The 27,341-nt window shown below is 40.4% G+C and overlaps 1 protein-coding gene across 1 annotated transcript in view; it reads right to left on the reverse strand.

Moving 5' to 3' along the window:
• Positions 1-27,341, reverse strand: part of PIEZO2 (piezo type mechanosensitive ion channel component 2) — a 457,344-nt gene that overhangs the window by 165,964 nt on the left and 264,039 nt on the right. The window contains exons 5-6 of the mRNA XM_045007801.1: positions 19,115-19,277; positions 733-940 (exon numbers count right to left, since the gene is read on the reverse strand). Of these exons, the coding sequence (XP_044863736.1) occupies positions 733-940; positions 19,115-19,277 (371 nt within the window). The remainder of the gene's footprint in view (positions 1-732; positions 941-19,114; positions 19,278-27,341) is intronic.

Below are 27,341 nucleotides of genomic sequence, written 5' to 3' on the forward strand. Positions count from 1 at the left end.
TTGATAAAGACATTGAATAGCATTGGGAGTACAGACTGCTGCAGGACCCCATTAGAAACACCCCCTCATTTACAATTACTTTTAGTGATCCATCAGCTAACCAGTTTTTAATCCATTTAATATGGATTACATTAATTTTATATAGTTCTTTTTATTAATCAGAATGTCATACAGGAATATGTTGAATGCCTTGCAGAAGTCTAAGTATATTATGTCATCATAGTTACCTTTATTAACCAATTTTGTAATTTCATAAAAAAACCATCAAATTTGAACATTTTTTATTATGCAATGTATAACAAACCAGTAAATAAAGAGTAGTAATGTTTTGTTTAATATTGTATGACGTGCGTGTATGTGTGTGTGATATGTGTGACTTGTGTGAGTGTGAGTGAGTGTTGTTAGAAGGAGCCAGCACTTAGTCTATTAATGCACATTTCACTTCTTACCTACCGCATGTATCCTCTCTCAGTTTGGCCATAATAATAGCTTTAAAATGAATATATATAGAATGAGTGGGCTACTTAGTACTAGCACCAATATAAATAAATAAAATTAAGCAACTCACTGTATTTCCATGCTTGCCAAAAAGCTAATTTAAATAAAAATCAGCAGCAATTAATATTCCTTCCAAATTTCCATTGTTATTCCCCAGTGTGCCAAAGTGCTGGAAATTCATTTGTACAATATATAATCTTAGGGACTCTTGGCGAACTTATCAAAAGCACCAACCTGTTGAACCAAGTAAAATTGTAACAACAACTTTTCCAGCGGTGGTTATAATATTTCCAATAAACTCTTTCAATTTGGAAGCCACTGAGGCAATTCTGCGCAGTAGTTTTAATTTTGTGGTTTCTTCAAATTCCTCTTCGCTATTTTCTCCACCATCCAAATCTTCACATATTAATGCATCATCTGGCTCTAACTTTTCTCTTCCAGCCTGAGAAAGAGAGAGAAAACAATGTGATATGAAATGAGGGATCTGTGTCATATAGGTTATTAGCCAAGTCATTTTTATAGTGACTGACTCTATAATCACAAAATAATCCGAATAAAGAGTTGTGAAAGATATATTAGAAGTCCATTTGGATATCTAAGGCTACCACCTTAGACTTGTCTTAAGAAGAAAGAGGTGAAAAATATTTGAGAGTAAGATTTTCCCTGGCAAATGTAATTCAGCTGGTTCCTCTGGCAGGTAGCAAGTAATTTCAGTTCTACATGTTTCTATTCAAAATTATGACCACTCAACATTCTGATTTGTTGATTAGATTTTGTTAAGTCCCTTTGAGGCACAGATCATTAGTATTATTTCCAGGCCCTGAACAAAAGTGGCTCCCTACCAGATGATGTTCCTCAGGGGGTACGTCCAGACTACCCACCGTATCGGCGGGTAGCAATCAATTTATCAGGGATCGATATACTGCATCTCATCTAGACGTGATAGATTGATCCCCGAACACGCTCCCCGTCAACTCCGGAACTCCACTGGAGTGAGCGGCGGTAGTGGAGTCGACGGGGGAGCCGTGGACGTCGATCCTGCGCCGTGAGGACAGGAGGTAAGTCGGAATAAGATACTTCGACTTCAGCTACGGTATTCCCATAGCTGAAGTTGCATATCTTACATCGACACCCCCCCACCACCCCCAGTGTAGACCAGGCCAGGGTAACCTCCTTCTTGGGATCATTACCATTCCCTATTGCAAGTTCTTCCCCCCCTCCTCTTATGAACCCAGAGTTTATCCATTGGATGGAAGAGTGTGTTAGTAGCCTTTTCCTTGATCTTTCCATGCATTAGTTAGCAAGAGGCACGGACACAATGAACAGCCATGACAACTATCAGTAGCATGCCTGGACTTAGAAATAAAAAAAAAATCTAGGCCTTCTTCCAAACATAGATTTGCTTCATTATACCAAATAATGCTACTATCAAGGCTAGTTTTCATAGCAGAGAAAGATAATTCTATATATGTAATTCTAGTATGGATGTGGCTATAAATGTGACTCTCTAAAAGAGATTAATACCAGTGTGCTATTAGTATAAATGCAAAAAGAAATCACAGATAAAAACATTACAGTAAACAAGCTTTCTTGTTTCTTCAATATATCCACTGATTGTACTATGTTACTCAAACCTGACTGAATCAAATTCACCAAAAGAGCATCCCAGTTGGTCCCCACGTCCCCATTCTACTTTGTTTCTGTAATGTTATACTATCAGTTTATCCAGCTACAAATGGGTTCAAAGAGGAGGCCTAGCATGTGGGACTGGTATTCAAGTAACAGTTCCCACCGACAGAGAAGAGAAAGAGAGAATCCCAGCAACAGGGAAAGAGAGAAGAAAGCAAAGTGTGCACGTGTTTGGGACAGGAGAGTAGAATGAAAGAGCTATGAGGAGAGTGATAGCTCAGGATGGATGGATGAAAAGACTGGAAGAAAAGAGATGTACCATGGAAGCTCAAAGAAAGAGAGACGGAAGCCTGGAAGGATGAGAGAGAGGAAGAGAATGTGAGAAAGAAAGAAGGTGAAGAAACAAATAATACAAGGAAGAGAAAGACAAATTTGAAAAAAGTTAAGTGGCAATTAAACAATGAAAATGAGAGGGAAGGGGGAATTAAATCATGAAAAAAGAGAAAGAAGAAGAAAACCGGAAAAGACACACACAAAATAGGTAAGTAATTTGTTAGGATTTGGTGGTGACCCTGGTGCAGGGAAATAGATTAAATTTTCTGAAGAACAGAAAGATACGCATCATTGAGTGAAGGGACCTTAATCACCCTAGCCTGACAGAGGGTGGGGGGCATCTGCATTACCAGGAGGCCCAGCATGAATACAATTGAAGGAAAATATATTAATCCAGACACAACACAAAGGACATTAAAAAAAAAATCTAACAATAAATGGGCCAGATCTTCACCATATGTAACCTGGCATAGCTCCATTTGTTTCACTGGAGTGACTCAAAATTAAATCAGCTGACCATCTGACCCAATTAATTTCTTTTTGATAGCTAGGGGCACGTGTGAGTATTATATCTGTAATGACTTTTCAAGAGAACAACATATTTATTGCGGCCATTGGAAATGATAAATCAGAGAGCATTGATTGAGTGGCTTCCAGTGGAAATTGCAGAACTGTTATCCTTCTGAGTATTTAACTGTACAGAATACTTCATTACAATTTTGTTAGGTGGATTCCCCAAGGAAAAGAAACTCCCTCTTGTTCCATTTCACCTTTAAACTTTTTGCCAACTTTCTCTTCCCATTAACATTGTCTGTGACTGCCCAGAAAAAGCTTGTTCCATCTAGAGTTTCTATTTTGTAGACAATGAAATATGTATTAAATGCTGTAGAGCTGGTGTGGGAAATCCTCTCTCTCAGACACATCCGGCTGTTTCACTAATTACGTCCATTATAAGTGGAGTGCGCTGGCGTCACAACCACTTTGCCATCGTCACAGTTCATTTTCATGGCTTTCAACAAACAAGGTTAATAGCTCTAGAAGCAAAGCAATCATTAGGAGGTTGCAGTGTGCACACTCAGTAAGCACCTCTGGGGGGGCTTTAGTATGGAGAGGAATTATTATTGTCTGCTGCCCTTGCTGGATCTCATGTCTAGAGAGCTCTCTAGTTGATGCTACTTTACCTAAATAATTAACCACAAAACAATGCTGCAGTTCAGCTAAATGCTGCATAATATTCTTCATACCACTATCACTATATCAATGGGAAAGACACAGGAAAAATATTACAATGGCAACTTTCTATGTACTACAATTACTAGAAGAATTCCTTATTTAGCCTGTTGGGTCCAGTCCTGTGTTTCCAAGCCAACTGTAGCTCTATGTTTCTCAGGTGCGGCTCCAGGCCCCAGCACGCCAAGCGCGTGCTTGGGGCGGCATGCCGTGAGGGGCGCTCTGCCGGTCGCCAGGAGGGCGGCAGGCAGCTCCGGTGGACCTCCCGCAGGCGTGCCTGTGGAGGGTCCGCTGGTCACACGGCTCCGGTGGACCAGCGGAACGCGGGACCAGCGGACTCTCCGCAGGCACGGCTGCGGGAAGTCCACTGGAGCCGCCTGCCGCCCTCCCGGCAACCGGCAGAGCGCCCCCCACGGCATGCCGCCCTGCTTGGGGCGGCGAAATGTCTAGAGCCGCCCCTAATGTTTCTTGTTTAATGTGATCATTAAACGGCTAACTCTTATGTGCATGCAAAAAACAAATGAAATCAGTGGAAATTCTGGATGTTCGGGGATGAGGCATTGAGCTTTTAGTGTGCACGGACCTATATAAAAGAGGACATCTTCAGCTCTTCCATCTATTTATCTGTATCTATGGAGATACTGTTTGCAACAAAAATAAAAATGTAATTTCAAAGTAACTGCTCTTACAAAGGAGACTGGCAGACATTGGATATAAATGACAATGTGGATTAAAACAATGAGCTCAAGGGGAAACTTTTGAAAACAGATTTTGTTTGTGTATATATACAAATTATGCTTTCTACTAGAGATTGGCATGTCCGGTAATTGGAGCATAGACCTTTGGGCTAAGAATTCCAAATGCCTAATCGCAACCCGGAGAGCGACTCCTTTGGTGGAATTTATGCTCTTAAAGAATGCTCTTAATTTATCTTCCTTAGTTACCCCATCTGTAAATGTTGATAGTATTTAGCTACCACACACATATTTGCTAGTTCTCATGCTAGATTTTCCAAGAAGTTGCAAGCTGAATCATAACATCCCCTGGCCATGCTGGCAAAATCGGTATCTGAGCAGAGCAGCACTCTTCTAGGAGACCACGATGACAGCCACTTTCTTCCGCTATGCAGAATTTGGCATAGATGGATCTGCATAGATGAATGTGTGTAAAATGCCTTCAGTATAAAAATCATTATATAAATGCTATTGCTAGGAGTCTATACTAAATAGGAAGATGTTATACACAAGCCATTTTCATTGCAAGCTAAAAAGAAAGCTCTTTTGAAGCAATAATAATTATTTAATATCCTGAATCAGCACCTTCACATATGTGCAAGAATGGGAAATATAAAACTGAATACAGAGCAAACACACAAAACCAAACAAAAAACAAAACCAAAACCCTTACCCTGAAGGGAACAGAAAAATGAATTTAAAACTGGTCTTGGGGGGGAAAATGAGAATTTAAAAAGTATTAAATGAACTGCAGGAAATACACAAGATGGGAAAAAAGGGGAAAAGAGGAAGGAAAAAAGAAATAAGAAAAAACCAAGGGTGACAAGTAAGGAAAAGAAGGGAAGTTGCTTTGTTGCATAGATGGTGGAGCAGACACCCTTTTTCTCTCTTCCAATCCATCTCAGCTGCTAAAACTCATCCTATGCATATCATCTTAACTCCTGCCAAAAATGGCTGGTTGGTTTCCCTACAAACACAACAGGGATCCTGCTTTTTCCACTTTGAGAGTCTGGCCACCCTAGTTCTAGTCAATCTGATGCACATTCTTTCTTACTCCCCTTTAGTTTGGGTGTTGGGGTATTTGTCAGTGTGGAGTGGGAGAACCACTAGGAAGAAGAGTCTTTCTGGACTTACCAGTCCCTGCTTACAAGTCTCAATTTATATCTAACAGATTGTTTAAAATTACAACTCTGAAGCTTCTATTGTTGTTTTCTCAAATAAAAATGGAACTAATCGCTGAGGTTGGGCACAACGTGAAGGGACTAAGGATTTTGACTTCCATCTGGTGATAACATCTGTTGTTCTAACAGTTTTTGACGCATATGCTGTAAGATATGCACATGCTCATCATAAAACAGCATTATTCCAGACAGACTGTTTTGCAAAGCCTTCACCCCACATGGGTCAGCCTGAGACTATAAACTAATGCTGCATAGGACATAGTTAGAAAAATACTTTTACTTCCGTAATAAATTACTTATTATGCAACTACAGAATCCCTGTGGCTGCTGATTAAATCAAATAAACCTCTCCATTCAACTAGTATATAACATTTTTTAAGTCATAAAAATGTGTTTCCATGGCCTTTTCTATGTAGAATGGGGCCCCATGACTTTTTTATAAACAGACTAAATGTAGTTTAGGTTTTTCAACTTTGTGCAAGTCCCAAGAGTGTTCACTGTACAACACTTTTTAAAACTGCCAAACAGAGATAAAGCACAGGCAGAGAAAATCTTGCCTCTGTGGCAGCTACTATCATGGCTAGGGCCAGAATATCCATTAGCTACTTTTGGGGCCTGCTTTAATAACATCTAGCTTTTACATGTTTCATCTGGTACAGTATAAACACTAATGCACTGAGATATCCTAAGTCCCATAAATGTATTTGCTAACAGGCAGCCTTCGTCTCAATTTAAATTCATTCTTGCACCAGAAAACCTTTTTGTATTGTACCTACAGCTAAGGATACTACATCTGTAAATACACAGAATAGTCATTCAGTGACTTTTGGACACTAGAAAGGACAGGAATCTAACCCTTTAAAAATCTCACGGTTGTCACCATTGCAATTTTTACTAACCAGAGATGTTATAGCTAGATAGAGGTGGATCTCAAAAGGTTCTGTGGCTCAGAATGGAAAAAAAACCCTTCAAAGTTTGCTAATGTATTACACTATTTGACCTTTTGAATCTGTGTAATGGCACTGGAAAGCTCATAAGAATAGTCTCTCATGAGAGTTCAGGTGCTTCCTCCTTCAAGTTAGATCATAAAGGCTGCACAAATAGCCTCTTCTGCAGTATTTTGACGTTTCCTCCCAGGAACCAGAAAACACAGAGGAGTGAGAAAATGAGAAATCAGTTTTGGAAAAAAAGGTTATCTGAACTTATCCAAACCTCAACGTTTGTTTTGAGCAACTATGTCGGAATCAATTTTTATTCTAAATGCAATGGTAAAAGACTATACATCAATTTATGTGTATCAAGCTGTACATGATACTTATAGACAGAAACAGGAATGTAAAGGCAGGACAAATTATTATAAACTTGATGAATGTATTCATGTTTCAGAATGTTTGGATTATAGGCAGTACAGAAGTGCAAAACATAATGAGAGATACAGTGTGTACTAAGATGACAGGAATTTCTGAGTTCTAATTCTGGCCCTGACGCTGTCTTGATGAGTGACCTAAGGCAAGTTGCATGAAGTGCAATTATACTCTGAAAAATTACTATGTTAAAATGATTCCTTCTTATTCAACAGTGAGTCAGAGAGTTTATTGGCTGAAATAAATTCTTACAACTTTGAAGTCTTGTCAGCTTTCCAGAGCCCTCTCAGCTAAGAGAGAGCAAACTGGATTCTATTCCTTTTTGTTTATCATTAAGAGAATTCTTAACTAAATTCCAATCAGTTACACCTGTGCAAACTCATAGAAGATAATGGTTTTCCCCAGGTGTCTGAGAGAGCATAACACAGAGACAGCGGGAGTTGCATAAATGTGGTGGAGGGCACAATTTAACCAGTAGAACCTTTAGTATGATTCCTGACATGCTTTTTTTGTTTTAAACCAACTTAACTCTGAGATCTCTGGTTTCATTTGCAGAAAAGGTATATGCACACAGGGGCGGCTCCAGGCACCAGCACGCCAAGCGCATGCCTGGGGCAGCAAGCCACCGGGAGCACTCTGCCGGTCGCCGCGATGGCAGCAGGCAGGTTGCCTTCGGTGGCATGCCTGTGGAGGGTCCGCTGGTCCCGCGGCTTCAGCGGACCTCCCGCAGGCGTGCTGCCGAATCCGCGGGACCGGGGACCTCCCGCAGGCAAGCCGCTGAAGGCAGCCTGCCTGCTGTGCTTGGGGCGGCAAAATACCTAGACCCGCCCCGTATGCACATACTTTATCTGAAAATGAAAGAGCAACACATGGAGAGCCCCACAATGCCATTTTCATAGTGACATTTTTCAGACTACAACTGCACTGTCACCTCTTGTGTCTGTTTTTCTATCTGTAAAATAGGGAAAATATTTATCTTCCATACTTACCTCACAGGGGTGTTGTAAGGATTACTTAATCAAAGCCTGTATAGCCCTATACATTTGTTAGGTATAATTGATATAGATCATTGTGGATATTGTAACTAGTAACTGGATTACTTCAAAAAGTTTCTGTTTGAATAATGTTTATATCTGAACTATTTGGTCTGGAAATCTTACACCACCAGGTTTGCATGCAAGATCTCTGCTTCCAATACCTTGGTTTCAGCTGGACTATGAGAATAGCTTATGGTATCTCAGTATTTCGATTCAATTTTTTCTTTTTTACCCAAACCTATTTGTTTAAGTCTCAATGTAACTTGTGATAACATTTTGCAGGTCACATTTTTAAGCTCATCTGTAATAAGTCTAAAGGTCCACAATGCACAAAGCAAAAAAAATTTTTTAAGAAGCTACCTACCATTTACTTTAAAAAATGGGAGAACTGGAAGGAAGAGGGATTTCAATGTATGTGCAGAATTTTTCAAATGAGGATATGACCCAAAAATGTCCAAAGAAAAAATAAGCAAGACAATGCAATATTTTGCTGACAAACTTTCCTCTGATGATGTAAGCTAGAGGAGCTATTGAGGTGTCACAGACACTTATGGCCCCTAAACACCTCTGAATGACTTCAGTGGGAGATGGACCAGGCCTTTACTTAAGCAGAAAGTGACCGGGGTTCTTTTTTAAAAAAATACAGTAGGGTTGCAAATTATGACTGGAAGAACAGCGCTCCCAAAGTCCACTCTCAGCATTAGCAACTCTAATGTTTGCTCATTCCGGAACCTAAATCAATGCATGACGACAATAGGATGCAATACACATATTGATACTGAATTAAATATGGCATTTATCATTTTTACACCCCTCTTCAACACAAACGGAGATACTCTGTTAAAGATAAACACAAACCAAACAAATCATAACAATATCATTCTTGTTAATCAATGTGAATTGTTTTTCTTCATATTGTGGTTTATGTGTGGGATTTTTGTCATGAGGTTTCCAAGTATTTTTAATTCTCCTGCTGTTCTGTTTGGTGATTTTTAACAGTAACATTGGATGGTATTTTATATCCAGGATTTAGCCACCTATATTGAAATATAATTGAATAACTGCTCAAAAGAAACTGTGGCTTGCTCTCTCCTCCAAAATGAGGTAGGGAAGACAGAGAATGGCATTTCCCACTGGACACAACTGTCTACTGGACTGGCCTGTCACAGAGCATATCAAAGGATGGAGCTGCTGGCAGGCTCCTTGATGCACAATGTCTCTTTAAAGCTCCCTTGGAGTGATGCCCAAGCACAACGACCCCAGAACAGACCTACATCTAACAGACACAATCTAATCCTCAATATTTACAAGGAAATTAGGGATGAAATCTTGGCCCTATTGAAATTAACTGCAAAACCGCCACTGAATTTAAATGGTCCAGGATATCACTCTAGGAGGGAAAAAGTAAAACCATTTGTTGAAGACATACCCTGCAAATGCCTACTCAGGTAATGAATCATTTCTCATACAAATAATGCCATTGAGATATATGGGGCTACTTATGTGGAAGAGTTTGCAAGACTGGACTTGCAATCTTTAAGAGGATTCTATGAATTTGGCATTTCTTGATATCAAAATACTCCTTGTTAACGCTGTATAGTGGTAAACATTTTACCTGCAGTAAGTTATGTGAAGCATTGAATACTTAGCTCAGAGTACTGATAAACTGTAGATTGATTAGTTCTTGCAAAGAGTTTACAACTCTACTATATAGCCTGAAAATCAGTTATAACAGGAATAAGGCAACAGTGCTGATGAAAACAAGTTTAAAACATTATGGTAATACACAAAAATGTAAATGTGAGACGAGATTCTTACATGTCTTAAGCAATTATCTTTCAAATACTCATCTCCTTACTTCCAAAAAGATCCCAGACACTTTAAGAATATAAATATAGCATCTCAAAAATGCGCCAATTTTTTGGAAGGAGAGTAACAACTGATCAGCACATAGTACACTACATACAGTGGGCAAAATTGAATTTTTAATTTGTTTATAACACAATTCAACTGGTCGCTGTGGACAGGATCAACTCATACTCATACCATGTTTTAAAACTGAGTCCTAATACTGATAATGAAGAAGAGGTTTTCAAAGTTAAACTGTATTAGAAATCCTCTTTACAATGAATTAAATACTGTTCCTCAGTTTGATATAAACACAGTATAGACAAAACTTTAAGCCACGGACAAGTGTGCAAACTCCTATTCAAGTTAAAAGCCTCATGAGATCACTGAAGTTAATACAGAACAGAAAGAACTGAGTCAATCCTGCTAGGATCTGAACTTGTGATTCTAGCAAGCGTTATTCTGCTCTCATTTCCTCTGGTGTAAATCCTGGGTAACTTCATTGAAGTCAATGGAGTTACACCAGTGAGAAAGGAGAATATGAACCGGAGATTACAGTAATGTTTCACATGTGGGAAATTACTGAAAACTAGGGGAACCTGAAGGCTGTGACAGAAAGATAATGGTTTTTGATCTAACTCTGTAGGCAAAGGCAATCAACAGCCTCCTATGGGGAGAACTCTTAACTTAGAAAGCTATGCTCCTCAGAGTGTATGCAAAAATGAGTTGTGCATTATTGGTTGAAATCTATGTAGGATCAAAAGAATTTTCTAAATACACAGGAAATTGGAAAAGAAAACTGGAGTTCTAGAGTGGGATGGGGAAAGGCACATAATTAAATATGGTATTCAATAGCTCATGCACAGGGAATGGACAGAGATTTCACTTCCCAAGATACACCTAAGCAAATTTCATATGAACTCAACACAGGATTACATGTTTAATATGGTAATAAAATCTTACATCTTGACTTCAAAGACTGTGAGGATTATAAACCAAAGGCGAAAGAGGGAAAATCACAGACATGGAGTTAGGCAGGTTGACCGGAGAGGCTGAAACACCATTTGTTAATGAGAGAGAACCTGGCAAATTTAACCACCTGCGGGCTAAGACATCACTCACAACAGTGGCATGTTTCAAGTTTCCATGTTGCTTATTTATTAATGATGGGGGGGGGAGGAAATGGGGGGGAGCAGGGCATGGGTGAGCAGTGAGGTAGCAAAATTTGAAGACACAAAATTATTTAGGTTATTGATGACTAGAGAGGACTGAGGAACTTCCTAGACAGCTAATCAAGCAAACTGGATGGACAACATAGTCAAAATTCAATGTTGATAAATGCAAGAACCACAAGTTCTAATGCACATTGGAGGGAAATTTTTAAACTACTCATTCACCCTACAGAGTTCTAAATAAATTGTATCAGCTCCAGAAAGGGACCTGGATATTACTGTACACATCAATGAAAACTTCAGCTCAGTGTGCAGTGGCAGTTAAGAAAGGTAAGAATATGTTAGGATGCCTAAGGAATAGGATGGTGAATAATGCCTTTATATAAATCAAGTATCAGAGGGGTAGCCATGTTAGTCTGGATCTGTAAAAGCAGCAAAGAGTCCTGTGGCACCTTATAGACTAACAGACGTTTTGGAGCATGAGTTTTTGTGGGTAAATACCCACTTCGAAGTGGGTATTCACCCACGAAAGCTCATGCTCCAAAACGTCTGTTAGTCTATAAGGTGCCACAGGACTCTTTGCTGCTTTTATATAAATCAGTGTGTGGCCTCATCTGTATTATTGTGTGTAATAGTGGTCACCCCAATCTCAAAAGGATATTGCAGATTTAGAGGGGGTTCAGAGATATGCAACAAAAGTGACTAAGGTCCCAGAAAGGGAAGAGATGGATTGTTTATCTTAGGAGACAAATAAGAGGGGACTTGATAAAATAATATAAAAGAATTATTAGTTGAGAGATTGTAACTGAGGTATACAGAGATTACAAGATTGACCTGAGGCCACAAAAGAGATTTGTGGCATACCTGGGAATTGACCCAGGTCTCCTGAACCCATTGCAGTGTCATGACCACAAGACTATCCTTCCTTGCTGACTTTCATTTTCTAAACTTTTCTTTATCTAAGAACCTTTTCATCAAACATTTCTGAGATTCCAAATTGAGAGTCAGGGACAGTCTGAGCCTAAACCCAGTTCATATTCTTTGACCTAAAGCACAGACCAGGGATTTTTAGGATTCTAAGTAGCATGGACAAGAATAAAGATTGAGGGGGAAGGTGATAAGTACAGTGAGAGCAAAACTAAAAATGTACATTTCAATTAAGATCACCACATCTGGTAAAGTTTAAGTTATACAGTTTTACAGGGATTTTTTCAGTCACTTACAATACTAGACAATCCATAGATTCAGAGATTATAAAGCCAGAAAGCACCAAAGTGTTCATCTAGTCTGACCTCCTGTATAAACACAGGTCACCAGACTTCTCTGAATTAATTCTTGTTTGAACTAGAGCATATCCTTTAGAAAAACACCCAATCTTTATTTTAAAATTGCCAATGACGGAGAATCCATGACAACCCTTGGTAAATTGTTCCAATGATTAATTACCCTCACTGTTAAAATAAAAGTTTTTTATTTACAGTCGGGATTTGTCTAGCTTCTACTTCCAGGCACTGGACCGTTTTATACCTTTGTCTTCTAGGCTGAAGAGCCCATTATCAAATTTTTGTTTCCCATGTCGGTATTTTACACACTGCAATCAAGTCACCCCTTAACCTTCTCTTTGTTAAGCCAAATAGATTGAATATTGAACTCAAATTGCCCTGTTTTCTGTTCATTCCTTCTGAAGCATCTGGCACTGGCCACTATTAGAGGACAAGATAGTGGGCTAGCCGGATCGTTGGTCTGACCCAATATGGCCATTCTTATATTGAACTACTTGAGTCTATCACTGTAAGGTGTATTTTTCAATTCTTTAATCATTTTTGCTGCTCTTCTCTGAACCCTCTCCAATTTATCAACATCCTTCTTCAACTGTGGGCACCAGAACTGGACACAGTATTTCAGCAGTGGTCACACCAGTGCCACGTACAGAAGTATTATAACCTCCCTACTCCTACTCAAGAGTCCTCTGTTTATACATCCAAAGATTGCATTAGCCCTTTTGACTGTGGTGGTGCACTGAGAGCCCATGTTCAGCTGATCATCAACCATGACTTCCAAGTCTCTATTCAGAGTCACCTTTTCCCAGGACTGTAACTATGGCCTTTATTCCTTGTTCTTAGATGCAAGACCTTATATCTGACTTATTAAAACATATATTGTCTGCTCCCACCCAGTTTACCAGTCAGTGACCTGTCCTCTTCATTATTCACCACCCCCCAAATCTTTGGGTCATCTGCATACTTTATCAGTGAGGGCTTTGGAGCTGTGCTCCGGCTCCGCTCCAGCTCCAGGCAAAAACCTGCAGCTCCACTGCTCCGGAGCTGCTCCATGCTCCAGGCTCCACTCTAAAGCCCTGTTATTAACCATTTTATGTTTTCTTCCAGATATTGATAAAAATATTCAATATCATAAGGCCATGAACCGATCCCTGTGAGACCCTCTAGAAACACAGCTACTTGATGATGATCCCCCATTTACAATTCAATTTTGAGACCTGTCAGGTAGCTAGCTTTTAGTTCTTTAGTGTGTGCCATGTTACTTTTGTATTAGTCTAGATTTTGTAATCAAAATGTCATATGTTACTAAGCCAAATGACTTACAGAAGTCTATGTATATTATATCAACAATTTTACAGTTATCAGCCAAACTTGTCATCTCATCCAAAACCAAAACAGTTATCAAGTTAGTTTGACAAGATCTATTTTCCATAAACACATGCTGACTGGCATAGTCTTCCATAGTCTCAAGAAAAACAACTTTTTTCCCCCAATACCTATTAAACTGTATATACTGTCTCTGCATGTTGGCACATAAAATCACCATCTGCTTCAGTCACTGTTATACTTTCAGACACAGCTGGGAAGTTAACATTTCTCTTTTCTTTTCTCCCCCCATCCCTCCGCACTTTAAACTTTTTGACTGGCATTGTGCTTCTCTGAGTTTGCAGTCTGGGCCTTTCTCCAGCTGAATTCACCTGCTTTAGATTTTCTGAGTCCTAATAAAAAAAAGGCCTGCAGACACATTTGTTCCAAGTGTGCAACCATTTAGGGGTGGTAATGAGTTGGACTGCAGCCTGGTATCTGGCAAACCTTTCTACTTCATGACTCACGGCTAATTAAAACCACACTCTATGCAGCATTACTTACAAATAATTGAGTGCCTCCCACCCCCTTTCCAGAGCTTCACAATACTGTATACTTTTTTTGTTCTGGTGCAGGTCTGTTTCTCTGAAAGTTAGATGCACTATTATGAATCAGGATTTCCATATTTTCATTGATCCTTACTATCCTTAACCCCTTAGGGTTGGATATCAATACCCTTGCACGCACTGAATTGTGTCTTACTCTGTGAGCAGTCTCACTGATTTTATTTTACAGATTTACTGCCTGTGGAATAAAACACTAATCAGAATTGGGTGCTTAACCACCCTAAGAATCTGGTGTGTTTAACTTAATTCAGGAGTGATGGGATGAAGTGTGACCTTAACATCTGATTATGAAAAATATCATAATTTTATCAAATCTTTTTATATGTACATTTTATTTCAAAGGGTAGATGTGTTATCTTTGTTTTTTACACTGCTTATCATCATGTAATTCCATGCCCTGAAAACAGAGAGAGCACTGAGAGTACACGGGAACTGTTCTATGTAAATGACTGCCTGCTCTAAATAGGTAAAGCTGCAGGGCATACTATTTGCTTCTGGGTGCAGTTCAAGACTTTTTGATTTATAAAGTCCTCTATGGCTTGGAACCTAGTACTCTAAAAGGCTTTCTATCTCTTCAGGCACTGTGTAGCTGGGGACATCAGCCAATGGATCCTTAACGTTATGTCTGGAGATGGGTGGCAGGGACTCCTGGCAGAAGTTCCTCAACTCTGGAATCTGCTTCACTTGCTGGTACAATAAACCCCCAGACTGTTCACTCTGTGGCACTGTGCTACTTATCACTTTTTCAGATGCTTTTATTGAAGGGTGAAATACAACAATTTAAGCCCATTAAAGACCCGGTCCAGTGTGCTTCCTAAAACATGGTAATCTGTAAGCCAGTGCAGTGTTGAAGAACTGGTGTATTTATTTATTTAGGTTTCCTGTTTCAACATACTCATCCAAAGCATAAATCCAAAATATCGATTAAAATCAATACAAATGGGGCCAATGTGCAAAAAATTATGAATCCTTCAAAATCCCCACAAACTCAGAAACTCAGTGATACATTCCATATATGCATCAGACTCCCTGTAGCCAGCACAGTGATGTACAGACTCCTGATATTTTTAGCTGCTTCTGTAGCATTTTATGAACACTCTTTCTAAGTAGCGAACATGACTACAGGATATTATGTGCAGAACGCCTACAGACAGCTGAAGTTGATATAGTTTTAAAAAATGTTTAACTTATCATTTGTTAGGATATAGACATTCAGGCCTGTCTGCAAAGGCCTATACTTTAAGAATTTAGGTGTATTCTTATCACTTAGCTAATTATAGAGGTATAAAAGAAAGAATCAAAATCACTGTCTGTGTAATGGCCTTCTCTTACTGTGACAGGCTAAGGCCTTCAGCTAAGATGTAGTTAGGCAGCCATAAGCTGGGAAGTGTATGGTCACATCCTCACATTCCGAACTAGTCACACTGAAATAAGGTGCTATTGGGCTATCCTGTCCTGATATTCCTATTACCTCCAGAGAAAGGGTAGAGCCTAGAAGATGTAAAAGGAAACTTAGTTTAATAGCATCCTGTCTGGCAGATCTCACTTATCAATAGACACAGCTGGAAAACCCTTATGTCTGGACACTAAGGAAGGAAACTGGAATCATGCTTGCTGGAAGTTCACCCCAATAAACATCGAATTGTTTGCACCTTTGGACTTCGGGTATTGTTGCTCTCTGTTCATGTGAGAAGGACCAGGGAAGTGAGAGGGTGAAGGAATAAGCCCCCTAACATCATTCACTAATTTTTACTTCACTTTAAGAATATATAGGTTATTCTGCTGTAAATGAGTTGATGGTGAAAAGAGATCAGTCCTGTGTAAAATATTGATGTACAATTTTCCTCCCACCTTAAAATACGTATATGGCTAATTTTTTGACATAAAAACATAGCCACTGTGCTTTGTAATAATACATAAATAATCTATAATATTCTTGGCTGAGTTTTGCTGTAATGACAAAAAAGTAGCCAAGTTAGTTAGTTAGTGTGTTTTTTCTCTCTCTCTACCCCCCCTCCCCCGTTTAAAGAAAATCCTAATATCTAATTGGTTGGAAGATTGCCTTGAGCTAGTCCATGTATGAAAGATCCCATTTAAAACCTCATTCTGTTCTATTTAATCAGTATTTACTAGTTACCATGTAACCTTCTCTGCATGCCATAGCTCAGCTCCATATGCCCTTCCACACCCTCTACCTCTGGATCACCTCCTCCTCACCCAGACTCCAGGCTGGGGCTCATCTCTAGCCTTAATCAAAAATGGACATCAAATCAGAGTCTTGTAAAACCACCATTCAGATACAGAGGAACCTGAATGTGCCCTTTTCTTCTTCCAGTTTGCTTCTGTAATCAGATTTCTCGTATTTTATGCTTGGACAGAAGATAGATAACTTTAAAGATGTCGTCCAGAGCCTGCTTCAGTAACATATAACTTTATTTTAAGAGCGACAGGCAGAACACAGCTTGCTTATCAGTCATGTTCATGGTGCCACTCTTCACACCACTTGGAACATCTCCCATTGCAGATATAGCAGCAGATTTTAGCCTCTGCTAAGGCTTTTTTGCACCACTCAAGCAAAAAACAGCCTTAAAGGTCGTTTTAACTAGCTTCCAGGGTATTCAGAAGAGCCTGTCTAGTCTGGTTGAGATATCAGGGCACAGCCAGAGGAAGTGTATGTGGCCAGGAGCTGCAATCTTCAGTTGATCCCTGGCTGCCAGAACAGCCCATGAGAACCACAGGCAGTGGGTCTAAAGTAGCTGATCTAACGTGCACCAGGAACTGGACCAGCGTCTGGTGGCCCCAAAATACAGGCAATGCAAATGTGACATATAGGAGCCTTTTCATTGTCTTCCTCTCCAGAGCTGCACCAGAATGTGTGGCTGATCCCCAGCCTTTAGCCCACAACGAGGTAGATCACCTCTAAGTGCCTCTTCTATATGAAATTACTGAGTTGTAATAAACCCCTCTGAAAAATATCTTTACAATAAACTAGAAAGAAAAACAAAATTAAAAAGTGATGTTAGGGCTCTCACTTAAACCAACAAAAAGATAGAAAATGAGATTCAAAGCATTTAAACCAGCTTGACATTTTGTCCTTAAAAAAAATCACTTTGGGATTTACATGAGACACCATTATGTGGTTTGGGCCAATCCCTATTGTGACCAAATGGACTTCATTTTCCGTTGTCAATTTGTTTCTCTAGTTTTAGGGGAATTTTCTACTTTAATCTTTTCTGCCACCCTCTGCTCCCATGACGCCACTATGTACCCAAAGTAGGCAAAGGCAACAAAATTATTCACAAATTTAACAATCTCTTTCCAAAAAGCATGGTGCATGAGGTATCTTCCCTTTCATATGCTGCTGGTCGTGGACATTAGGCTTTTGGAAATACAGACAAAAGTTGCAATCTCAAGCAATTTTGCAAAATACCTAGTAGTAACTCTGAACAAACCCCCTAGTTCTGAGTACCCTCAAACTTTGGAAAAGAAACAGGTCCAAATGTCTGGCTGGTTTGTCACCATAATGGGCTGAATCAAAACCCTTGATCTGAAGCCCCTGAACATTTGAATAATTCAGACCCTAATGCAATGTTTGCATCTTTGGTCAATCTCTAATTATTCAATTTTTAATTTTCCATTTTGCTTCCTTAGGATAATGATTTTGGTATGTTTTTCTCCTTAAGAACATTTGTTTTTGTTTTCTGAAACCAAGGTCACTTTTAAATACACTTTTGAGATATTTTCCAAATTTAGCTCAGACAAAACACAGTATTAACTAAAAGTCCTACTGACCAATACTTTCTAGTTATTTCCTTATATTCCCCGTCTGTCTGTCTCCATATGTTGTCTCTTACTCTTGTCTTATATTATATTATATTTATTATAAACTCTTTGGAATGGGGACTGCAGAGGTGAAAGTAAGCCAGTACGGTCCAGTACGGCATACCAGCAAGAGCCAGTATGCCGTGCTGGACTGGACCGGCTTCCGCAGTGGTGATTTAAATGGCCCAGGATTCCAGCTGCTGCGGGGAGCCCTGGACCCTTTAAAGCGCCACCGGAGCTCCGGCAGTCGAGCTGGGGTGGAAATTTAAAGGGCCCGGAGCTCCGCGGCGGCTGGAGCCCCAGGCCCTTTAATTCGCCCCTGAGCCCCAGGGCTCCCAGCCGCTTCTGCAGCTGGTAGCTCCGGGGTGATTTAAAGGCCCTGGGGCTCCCAGCCACAGCCAGAGCCCCAGGGCCTTTAAATCTTGAAAGGCCACGTCTCTTCTGGCTGAGGCCACGCCCCTGCTCAGGACTCCGGCGTACTGGTGAGTCCTTTAAGTTACTTTCACCCCTGGGGGACTGTCTTTTTGTTCTGTGTGTTGGCAGATAGTCATTTACACAGAACAATTCCCATGTACTCTCAGTGCTCTCTCTGTTTTCAGGGCATGGAATTACATATGTAAGTGGTGTAAAAAACAAAGATAACATCTACCTTCTGAAATAAAATTTACATATAAAAAATCTGATAAAATTGAGATATTTTTCATAATAGATGTTGTTAAGGTCAAATTTTACCCCATCACTCCTGAATTAAGTTAAACACACCACATGAGAGATTCTTGGTGGTTAAGCACCAAATTCTGATACTCTTCCTCATGCTGAAGAGGGTTTACTCCACGCTGGGCAGTAAAATAAAATCAGTGAGATTGCTCACAGAATAAGATACAATTCAGTGTGTGAAAGGGTATTGATATCCAACCCTATGGGATTAAGGATAGTAAGCACAATGGGATTCATGACTACAGCTCCTAGGTACTATTGTACTATAATACAAATACATAATAAATAATAAAATAATAATAATAAACATTATACAGGTATAAATGTGCATCTAGTACCATTTCTTCATTTTCAAATTGTGTGTTGTACTGTGCTGCATCCTCTGTCACTGGCTTCAGCACAAGGTTTCTGCAGACAAGCCATATGGTCAAGCTAGCAATGAACATCCCAATATCTGGTACAAACACTCTGATCACGTTGCCAGCATCAGCTCCCTTCACACTGTATGGATTGAAAAAACAAAGGAAACATTTGTTAGTTCTAATCCTGCATTGGCTTGAAACTTTAAGTTAACTGGACACCGTTCTTTTAAAAGAGAAGGAGAGTGCACCTCCCAGAGTGAAAGAGTAAGTAGTTTGTACAGCTGTGACAGAATGCCTCGGTGCCATGTAATTACAGTATAAATGATTCATTCCTAATAGCGTGTTCTTGTGCAAACATTCCAGCACATTGTTTGGCTGATCAAAAGTCGTTTTGTAGATCCTAAAGTTATTTAGTGGAGAGAGTAAACTGCCCTAGAATCAACATTAAAATCTGATGGCTCTCAATAAATCTCAGTCCAGTTCCAGGAGGACAGATGTGTACAAACACAGTCCCAATCATCACCCTGGGTGGTATTCATAGCAGGGAGAAACACTCCTGCATGGTCATGGAGGCAGAATTACATTCCCACCCATTCTTATCCCTTAATCACAACTGAGAAATAGGTGAGCAGTATGGAAAAGGCTGCAGCCCAGTGATATACCAATACTATGAAAACTGAATTTCATTCTCTCTATATTTCGACATCTTTCAGGAGTGCTACATTTACTTTAAAAGATATGAAAAATAAAATATTCTATTTTACTATAATATTTAACAAAATGTTTTCTTTAACCAGATCCTTTAAATACCATTTAATCTTTTTTTGGCCTCTATTGTGAAACTTTAATGAGCTATAAATTTGTATATCTATTGGAGACCCCATGATGCATACAGTATTCAGGAATACATACACGCTGTATGTCATTTTCCTTTTACTACTTTTCACAAAAGCAACAGTTTAACCCTTAAGAACTAATTAGAGAGAAAGTGTTGTGTCTTTCCTTAGGACTCCCACTTCCTGTTCCTAAATACTTGGATAGCTCAGTGAATTTAATGGAAAGTGCACAATACGCTGCACTGTGCAGATTTAAAATGTTTTGTCTGGAGACTATTACCTCTATGGGTTTGGATGCTGCATCTGAATTTGATTCATTTTGTTAACTAAATTTAGACTTGCATTTAGTTGACACAATGACTGATTTATTTAAACTGCTGCATTGACTTCCTACACTTTTTAACTACTACTAATAGGATACAAGCTTAATTATTTCAAAGTGTACAGTGTAAGGCTGCCAAGCATTAGGTTAGCACATTTTAAAAAGACAGTTTTGAGATTAAGTGACTTTTTAAACAGATAGACGTCTAGAACTATTTTCAGGTTTAATGACTGCAATGGATTCTGGGAACACACAGGGTACAGATGAGTAGGCTAGATTACCAGCTCAGTGCCTGAACTGTATGAGTTTTAAAAAAACCCAAAACACCAAAAACCTGACGTATTTTTTAGGGTCTATTAAAAATTACTCTCTCTGTCTTTCTGTGTCTATATCCTAGCAGCAGTGAAATTTACAGAAGAAATCTTTGCTAAGGTGCAACTGGTAACTGGGTATCAGTCCAGTATTTTTGGAGTCACCAAAATACCTCTAGCATCACTGCTATGAATCAATGCTTTATGTAGAAAAAGAAATACATAATTGCCTACAAGACTCTTGCCCATTAATGCGCACACACAGGATCAAATCCTATAGTTTTTAACTCAGGCAAAACTCAAATTGGACCTGATTTTTCACTGCCTCACACCTTGTTTGTGCAAATCAGATACAAAGTGCTAAGAATTAAGATTGTTAGCTTTAACACCCACTTTTCACAGGTGTGATGTGAATGACTACACATGGTGCAATATGCTGCTTGAGCTAGTGTGCTAAAATAGCAGTGTGGTTGTTATGCCACTGGTGGCGGCTTGGGGTAGCATGAGTCCATCTATACAGGCTGAGAGTCATACTTCCCAGCTGCAGGGTAGTCATCCCCTCAAGCCTTAAGTCCTTTCTTTACCTCTAGATTCAAATAGACTTGAACCCAACTGATTATGTACCTTCCAGAAGAAAGTTAATGAAGACTTGAGGACTTATTTGCAAAAGAAAAAGAAAAGAAAATAGAACCTTTGTAAATTATTTCAATCTTCCTGACTTGTGAATCTCTCAGCTATTACACTCTGGCAGTATTAAACTGGAGTGATCATGTATTGTATCAGACACACAAAATGGGTGAGATAATCTCTCTCTTATTGGACCAACTTCTGTTCACCAACAGAAGTTGGTCCAGTAGGAGATTATCTCACCCACTTTGTCTTCCTCATACCCTGGGACCAACATGGCTACAACAACACTGCAAACATGTATTCCATGATAGCTGAGTATCTTGAAACTGTTTTGGCCAATGCTTTCATGCGGTACTATAGCAGAGAAAAAAGGCTGAAGTGTCCAAGAAAGGCTTGCAAGACAGTCAGCAGATTAAATTAGCCTCTTTATTAGTAGAGCATGGGCATGTTTCCTGTGCTGCTGTTTCAATGCTATAGGACTGAATGGTATATCACGATGTAAGACAACATGTTCAGCACCACAGGAAGTGAAGGCTTTATAGATGTTAAGAAGTAAATTTCTTGATAGGATTGTACTTGTTGTAATAGATAGAGATTAACTGGACACACATCAGATTTGCAAGATTCACTGTTAAAATGGATCTGATCTGTTCCTGTGAAATAATGCTGTGAATGGACCATTTCAATGCAATTTACTGAGACTCTTCTAGAAATAAAACCACTACAAAATGTGTCTTATTGAGGCTTAAAATTCAGTTCCACTGGATCCAATCAGCTACACTAGGATAGATTAAAAAGGTGATTTTAACACACCAGTAGTTCTCAGGAGTATACATCTCTATGGATTCAGGCCCTATCTCCTCTGCAAATCACATTCCAGGAAACAAACATGAAAGTCTGTTGTGTGCGACAAAGTTCCTCCTCTACCTTGGTGGGTCCTGCGCTTATTGGTAGATTTTGCTCACCTCAGTGATCTTCCCCACAGTCTGGGTCAACTCTTCCTGTGTCTGATCAGGAGTTGGGAGGTTTGGGGGGAACCTGGGCCCGCCCTCTACTCTGGGTTCCAGCCAGGGCCCTGTGGATTGCAGCTGTCTATAGTGCCTCCTGTAACAGCTGCATGACAGCTACAACTCCCTGGGCTACTTCCCCATGGCCTCCTCCAAACACCTTCTTTATCCTCACCACAGGACCTTCCTCCTGGTGTCTGATAATGCTTGTATTCCTCAATCCTCCAGCAGCACAGCACACCTCTCACTCTCAACTCCTTGCGCCTCTTGCTCCCACCTCCTCACACACACTTCCTCTCCTCCGGCTCCCCCCGCCTGACAGGAGTGAGGTCCTTTTTAAACCCAGGTGCCCTGATTAACCTGCCTTGATTGGCTGCAGGTGTTCTAATCAGCCTGTCTGCCTTAATTGGTTCTAGCAGGTTCCTGATTACTCTAGTGCAGCCCCTGCTCTGGTCACTCAGGGAACAGAAAACTACTCATCCAGTGACCAGTATATTTGCCCTCTACCAGACTCCTGTACCCCACTGGTCTGGGTCTGTCACATGTGTCAAAGTTTTGTGTTCTGTTGCTCCCAGTTCCTTTTACTAAACAAAATCACGTGCCTGTAGGATTTCACAAAATGCATAACGAAATGTGATATTATGAGAAATGGGATTTAAAACAGGATTTAAGACTAGGACGCCAAAGCCCATATTGTAATACTTGGGGCCATCTGCACAACAAAAAGAATGGAAAGGATTTATAGATTGACTGCAGTTTTTCTACACTCGTTAAGGACTCCATTCACACATGGCCATATTTTGCTAACAGCCTATGCATTGTGTTCTTCATTCCCAACAGAGCCTCGTTGAAGAAGTTTAAAACCAGAATGGATACGAGAGCATATATAGTATATGTCCCTAAGAATCAACTCCCCTCACCCCTCAACCCCCCGGGCGAGAATCATTGGACAACAAATTGGCAAAGACCTTGATCCCTAGTTAGCATGGCACCATTCATGTGGCTAAACTCAAAAGTTTGCCATAAAGGCTAATTTTTCTATTAACACAGACTATTGTCAGGAGTTTATAACAAAGCCATAAACATGTTCTGGGGTCAAATTTGAGATAATCAACATCAACTTGAATGATTTTTTTCAATATTTAAAGAAAAATGGGCTAGACCACTTAAAAGGTTGCTCTGTAGGAGGGCCAAAAAGTAAGTTAGGGATTTGAAACATTAGTTGACCATATAGAATTGACTGCACATTTTTTAAGACAAGAATATGTTAGGGTTGCCATAGCTGCTTTTTTATTCTGGAGGACAAAAACAAACATCTATGACTTTCACAGTCATATGTGAAGCTTATGTCACTATCACATCAACATGATTCCAAAACAGAGTTTTCCTCATCTGTCCATCTGAATCCACCTGGTGTATCTAGTGTTACACTTAGATTATAAACTTTTTGTGCATGGATCATCTTTTTGTTCTGCATTTGTACAGCGTCTAGCAAAAGGTGTTCTTGGTTTACTGGGGCCCCTAAGTGTTACTACAACACAAATAAGAAAAATAATATACAAATTACATTTTCTATTTTAGGTGTCCTGCAATCTAATAACTATTGGTTCTAGCGTGCAATCCTACAGACATCGTATTGACTTTGTGGAGCAGGGCAGAACCCTTAAGCCAAAATCCAGACCCAAACACCCAGTGAAAAAGGTCAGGAAGACACTGCGAAGATGCATGAGTGAGAAATACTTCCCTAAGCTGAGGTGCAATGCAGAGACGTGGGGCCCTTATGCAGTACCCCTGCATCTGGAGAGTGGAGGAGCCATACATGCCTTTGTCCCTGGCCCCATGCAGTGAAACTATACCAGTTCTTATGCACTGAGGCTCTGGGCAGCTGTGGATGTGAGGGGCTGCACTTGCCCCTTAAGGTATAAAAGTGAGAATTTGGCCCTTAAACTGCAGCCATACATTGAAAAGTGTTGTTTTTAGAATGACACCAGGAGCTTCTATATCTATTGTCTCTAAGGGCTTGCCTGAAAATAGCTGTGTAGAAATTGCTTTGACATTGCAACTCAGGCTGCTGCTCAGGCTCTAAAGTACCCCTCCTCCCACAAGGCTGACAGCCCAAGCCAGAACGTCTACACCACCACTTTTAGCATGCCAGCACAAGCCCCACTAGTGTGGGCCCAGGAGTGGGAGGCTTGTTCCTAGATGCGGTGTAAATATATCTTAAATGAGATAAAATATGCTCAGTTTAAAATAAACAGATTATGTATGTGTATTTGAAAGGGTGCGTGGATTTTTTGAAACTATAACAGGGATTTCAACTTTTTTAGATTTTAAACTTCAAAAGAGAATTTTTAAGACAGGTGATTTTGATAGTTATGTGAGAAAAAAGAAATGGCTGTTTGCTAATGCCGCTTGTAACATGCAGCATAAACAGATTAAATTATTAGATCGATTTAACAGGATTCCAATGTGTGGAATTAAATTGATGGGTCTGGGCATTAGCTCACTGCTGGCAACGTGTATGTAAGCTTAGATGTACTCCCTATTATTTAAACACAAATTAAATACCCATAAGAAACTAAATCAACATAGTTTCTATTTGTTATATTCACATTATGATTTACAAATCAGTGGCAATAAAATTACAGGTTTAGCTTTCCAGGGCAGTTCTTTCTCTCTAATTAGAATGAATTATTTCTTGCTTGAAATGAACAAAGCATGATACACACACAAACACATTGCACCATCTGTTATTAAAGTTGCCAGATACTTTCCACTATAAGACCCAGAATTAGGGTGCTTATAACTTTGCCATACTTTAGTCATTTGAAGGTGAAATTTTCCATGCTGGGTGTCTGCCTTAGACTATTTATTTATTTATTTGACATTCTAGCAAAAATGGTTCAGCCATTTCGGAGAAAGAGACTAAGTTAAAAAAATCCAGAGACCTTTTATTTGAAAAGCTGTAGGGCCCCCATGACGTGGAGCAGGCACTTGGCATTTGGTGGCTTGTGTGTCAGGAATGTGCATTTTGCCACACCCAATGAAATCTGCCCAAATTTAGCCAAGTTATTGCAGTTTGCACTTGTTCAGTGGAGACTTCTTAGAGGTTAGCAGCAAAATTCCCTGAACGTTTCATGAGCATTGGGCATGCTTCATCCCAGGGCTGAGCGGGACTTTCTCTGCAGCTGCAGGTATGGGTTGCTACAGAGAGAGCAGATAGTCTCTCCTGAGCATTCAATGACACCTCTGTGCTGATCCCAGGCAGGCGGAAGCTGTCTGATTTGAATGCAGAGAGAATAAGAGCCATACCTGTAGGGAGAGGGGTGGATTGGTAAAAAGCTTGGAGGAGGGGGCAGGAAATGGGAGGCAAAAATTGGGACAGGAAGCTGGCAGGGAGGGGAGAGGGAAACTAGGACTGGCTGGGCAAGGAGACTGGGACTGGCTAGGATCAGAAGCAAGGGATGGGGGGAAAGGCAGGACAGGGACACACAAGATGGCATGGGAAATGGGCAGAAGGATCTGCGCCCACTTGAGAACCCTTCCCTCCAGGGCCTGGAATGGAGGATTTCTGTGTCTCACTATTCCTGATGCTGTCAGCAAATATTTGTGAAACCCACTGGCAAAGCAAACTCTCTAGTGCTGGTCCACATAGAAGATGACAACCTATTACTGCTACCAGTTACTCTGTTAGTTTAAGTGGCAGAGGTCTGTGTGGTAGATTTCAAGGCTTCAACTATGTGAGCATCAATAGGATGCTACATATGCAATTTCAGGGGTGGTGGGGGTTGTTTTGTTTTGTTAAAAACCTAAGAAATTACATAGAAAAATATGATAAAAGAACATTATTAAGGTTGCAAAGTCAAGCACTCAGAAGTTAGGAAATGCCAGAATGAAGGCTGCTTTTGCATATGCATTGCAATAAAATCTTTAATTATATGATCACAAATTATTTTTTCAGTGCAAAGAGTGGACCTGCTCTGGAGATGAATCAGGGTTGTGTAGTGAAAGAGGCTGTTTGGAGAACCCTGCTTCATTTGATGCAGAAGTTGGAAGGTGTGTAATGAATGAAGCAGGGGCCTGCAGGAAGAGAGAGGATGATCTCATGATTAAGTCAGTTGAATGCTGCCCTGGGGAAGTGGATTCTATTCTTGCTTTTGCACAGAATTCCTTTGTGATTATCAGGGCCGGCTCTAGGTTTTTTGCTGCCCCAAGCAAAAAAAATTTGGCTGCTCCCCGTCCCTGCCCTGGGCTCCCCCCTGTACCCTCCTGCTGCCTCAAACCTGGGCTCTCCCCCCACTGACCCACATCCCCAGCCGCCCCAGCGCTGGGCTTCCCCCTTTCCTCCCCACCAGTGCCCTCCCGCCACCCTGCTGCTGCCCCAGCCTTGGGCTCCCCCCCCCACCTGTGCCTCCCCCCCCCCACACCTCCTGCCTCCCCAGCCCTGGGTCACTGGTAATGCTCCCAGGGCATGTCATTCAGCAGGAATTTTGGATGTGCACAACACACAGGCAGGATTGGTTCCCATATAGTTACAGAGCTGCAGTAAAGTGGAACAATTTTCAGCTTGTGTGATTGGAGGATATCTGGATGCATATTATAAGACTCTCCTCCATAAATGAGGAGGAGTTGAGGTGCCTTTATTATTCTTTTGTTCCACTCTTTCTTTCTATGGGGAATTTGCCAATGCAATATCACTGTCTTCCTTTTAAACAAACAAAAAGGCAATGGCTGTTGAAAATAGCAATTCCAGTGCTAATAAGCATTTCTTGCTCAATTTTATCCTGCTTTTTCTACACCAAGTTACAGTGGTTCGGTATATTTGATTTGGGAGAAATGAAGTAACAGCTGCCCAAACTGAGCTTGAGCACTCCTGAATTTTGAGGTGTTCAAATCTGGAAGGCAGGTGCTGGGGGGCAGGGGGGTCTGTGGGCTCCACGGGGGAGCATGGCAGCAATGTGTCTGGAGCTGCATGGAGCCAGACACGCTGGCCTGAGTGGCACGGTAAGGGGGCTGCTACTTGGGGGCAAAACAAGGGGGACTGCCGCCCCTTGGAGAATGCCACCCCAAGCACCAGCTTGGAATGCTGTTGCCTGG

This window comes from Mauremys mutica, chromosome 2 (genome assembly GCF_020497125.1).
Source record: "Mauremys mutica isolate MM-2020 ecotype Southern chromosome 2, ASM2049712v1, whole genome shotgun sequence".
NCBI classification, from domain to species: domain Eukaryota; kingdom Metazoa; phylum Chordata; order Testudines; family Geoemydidae; genus Mauremys; species Mauremys mutica.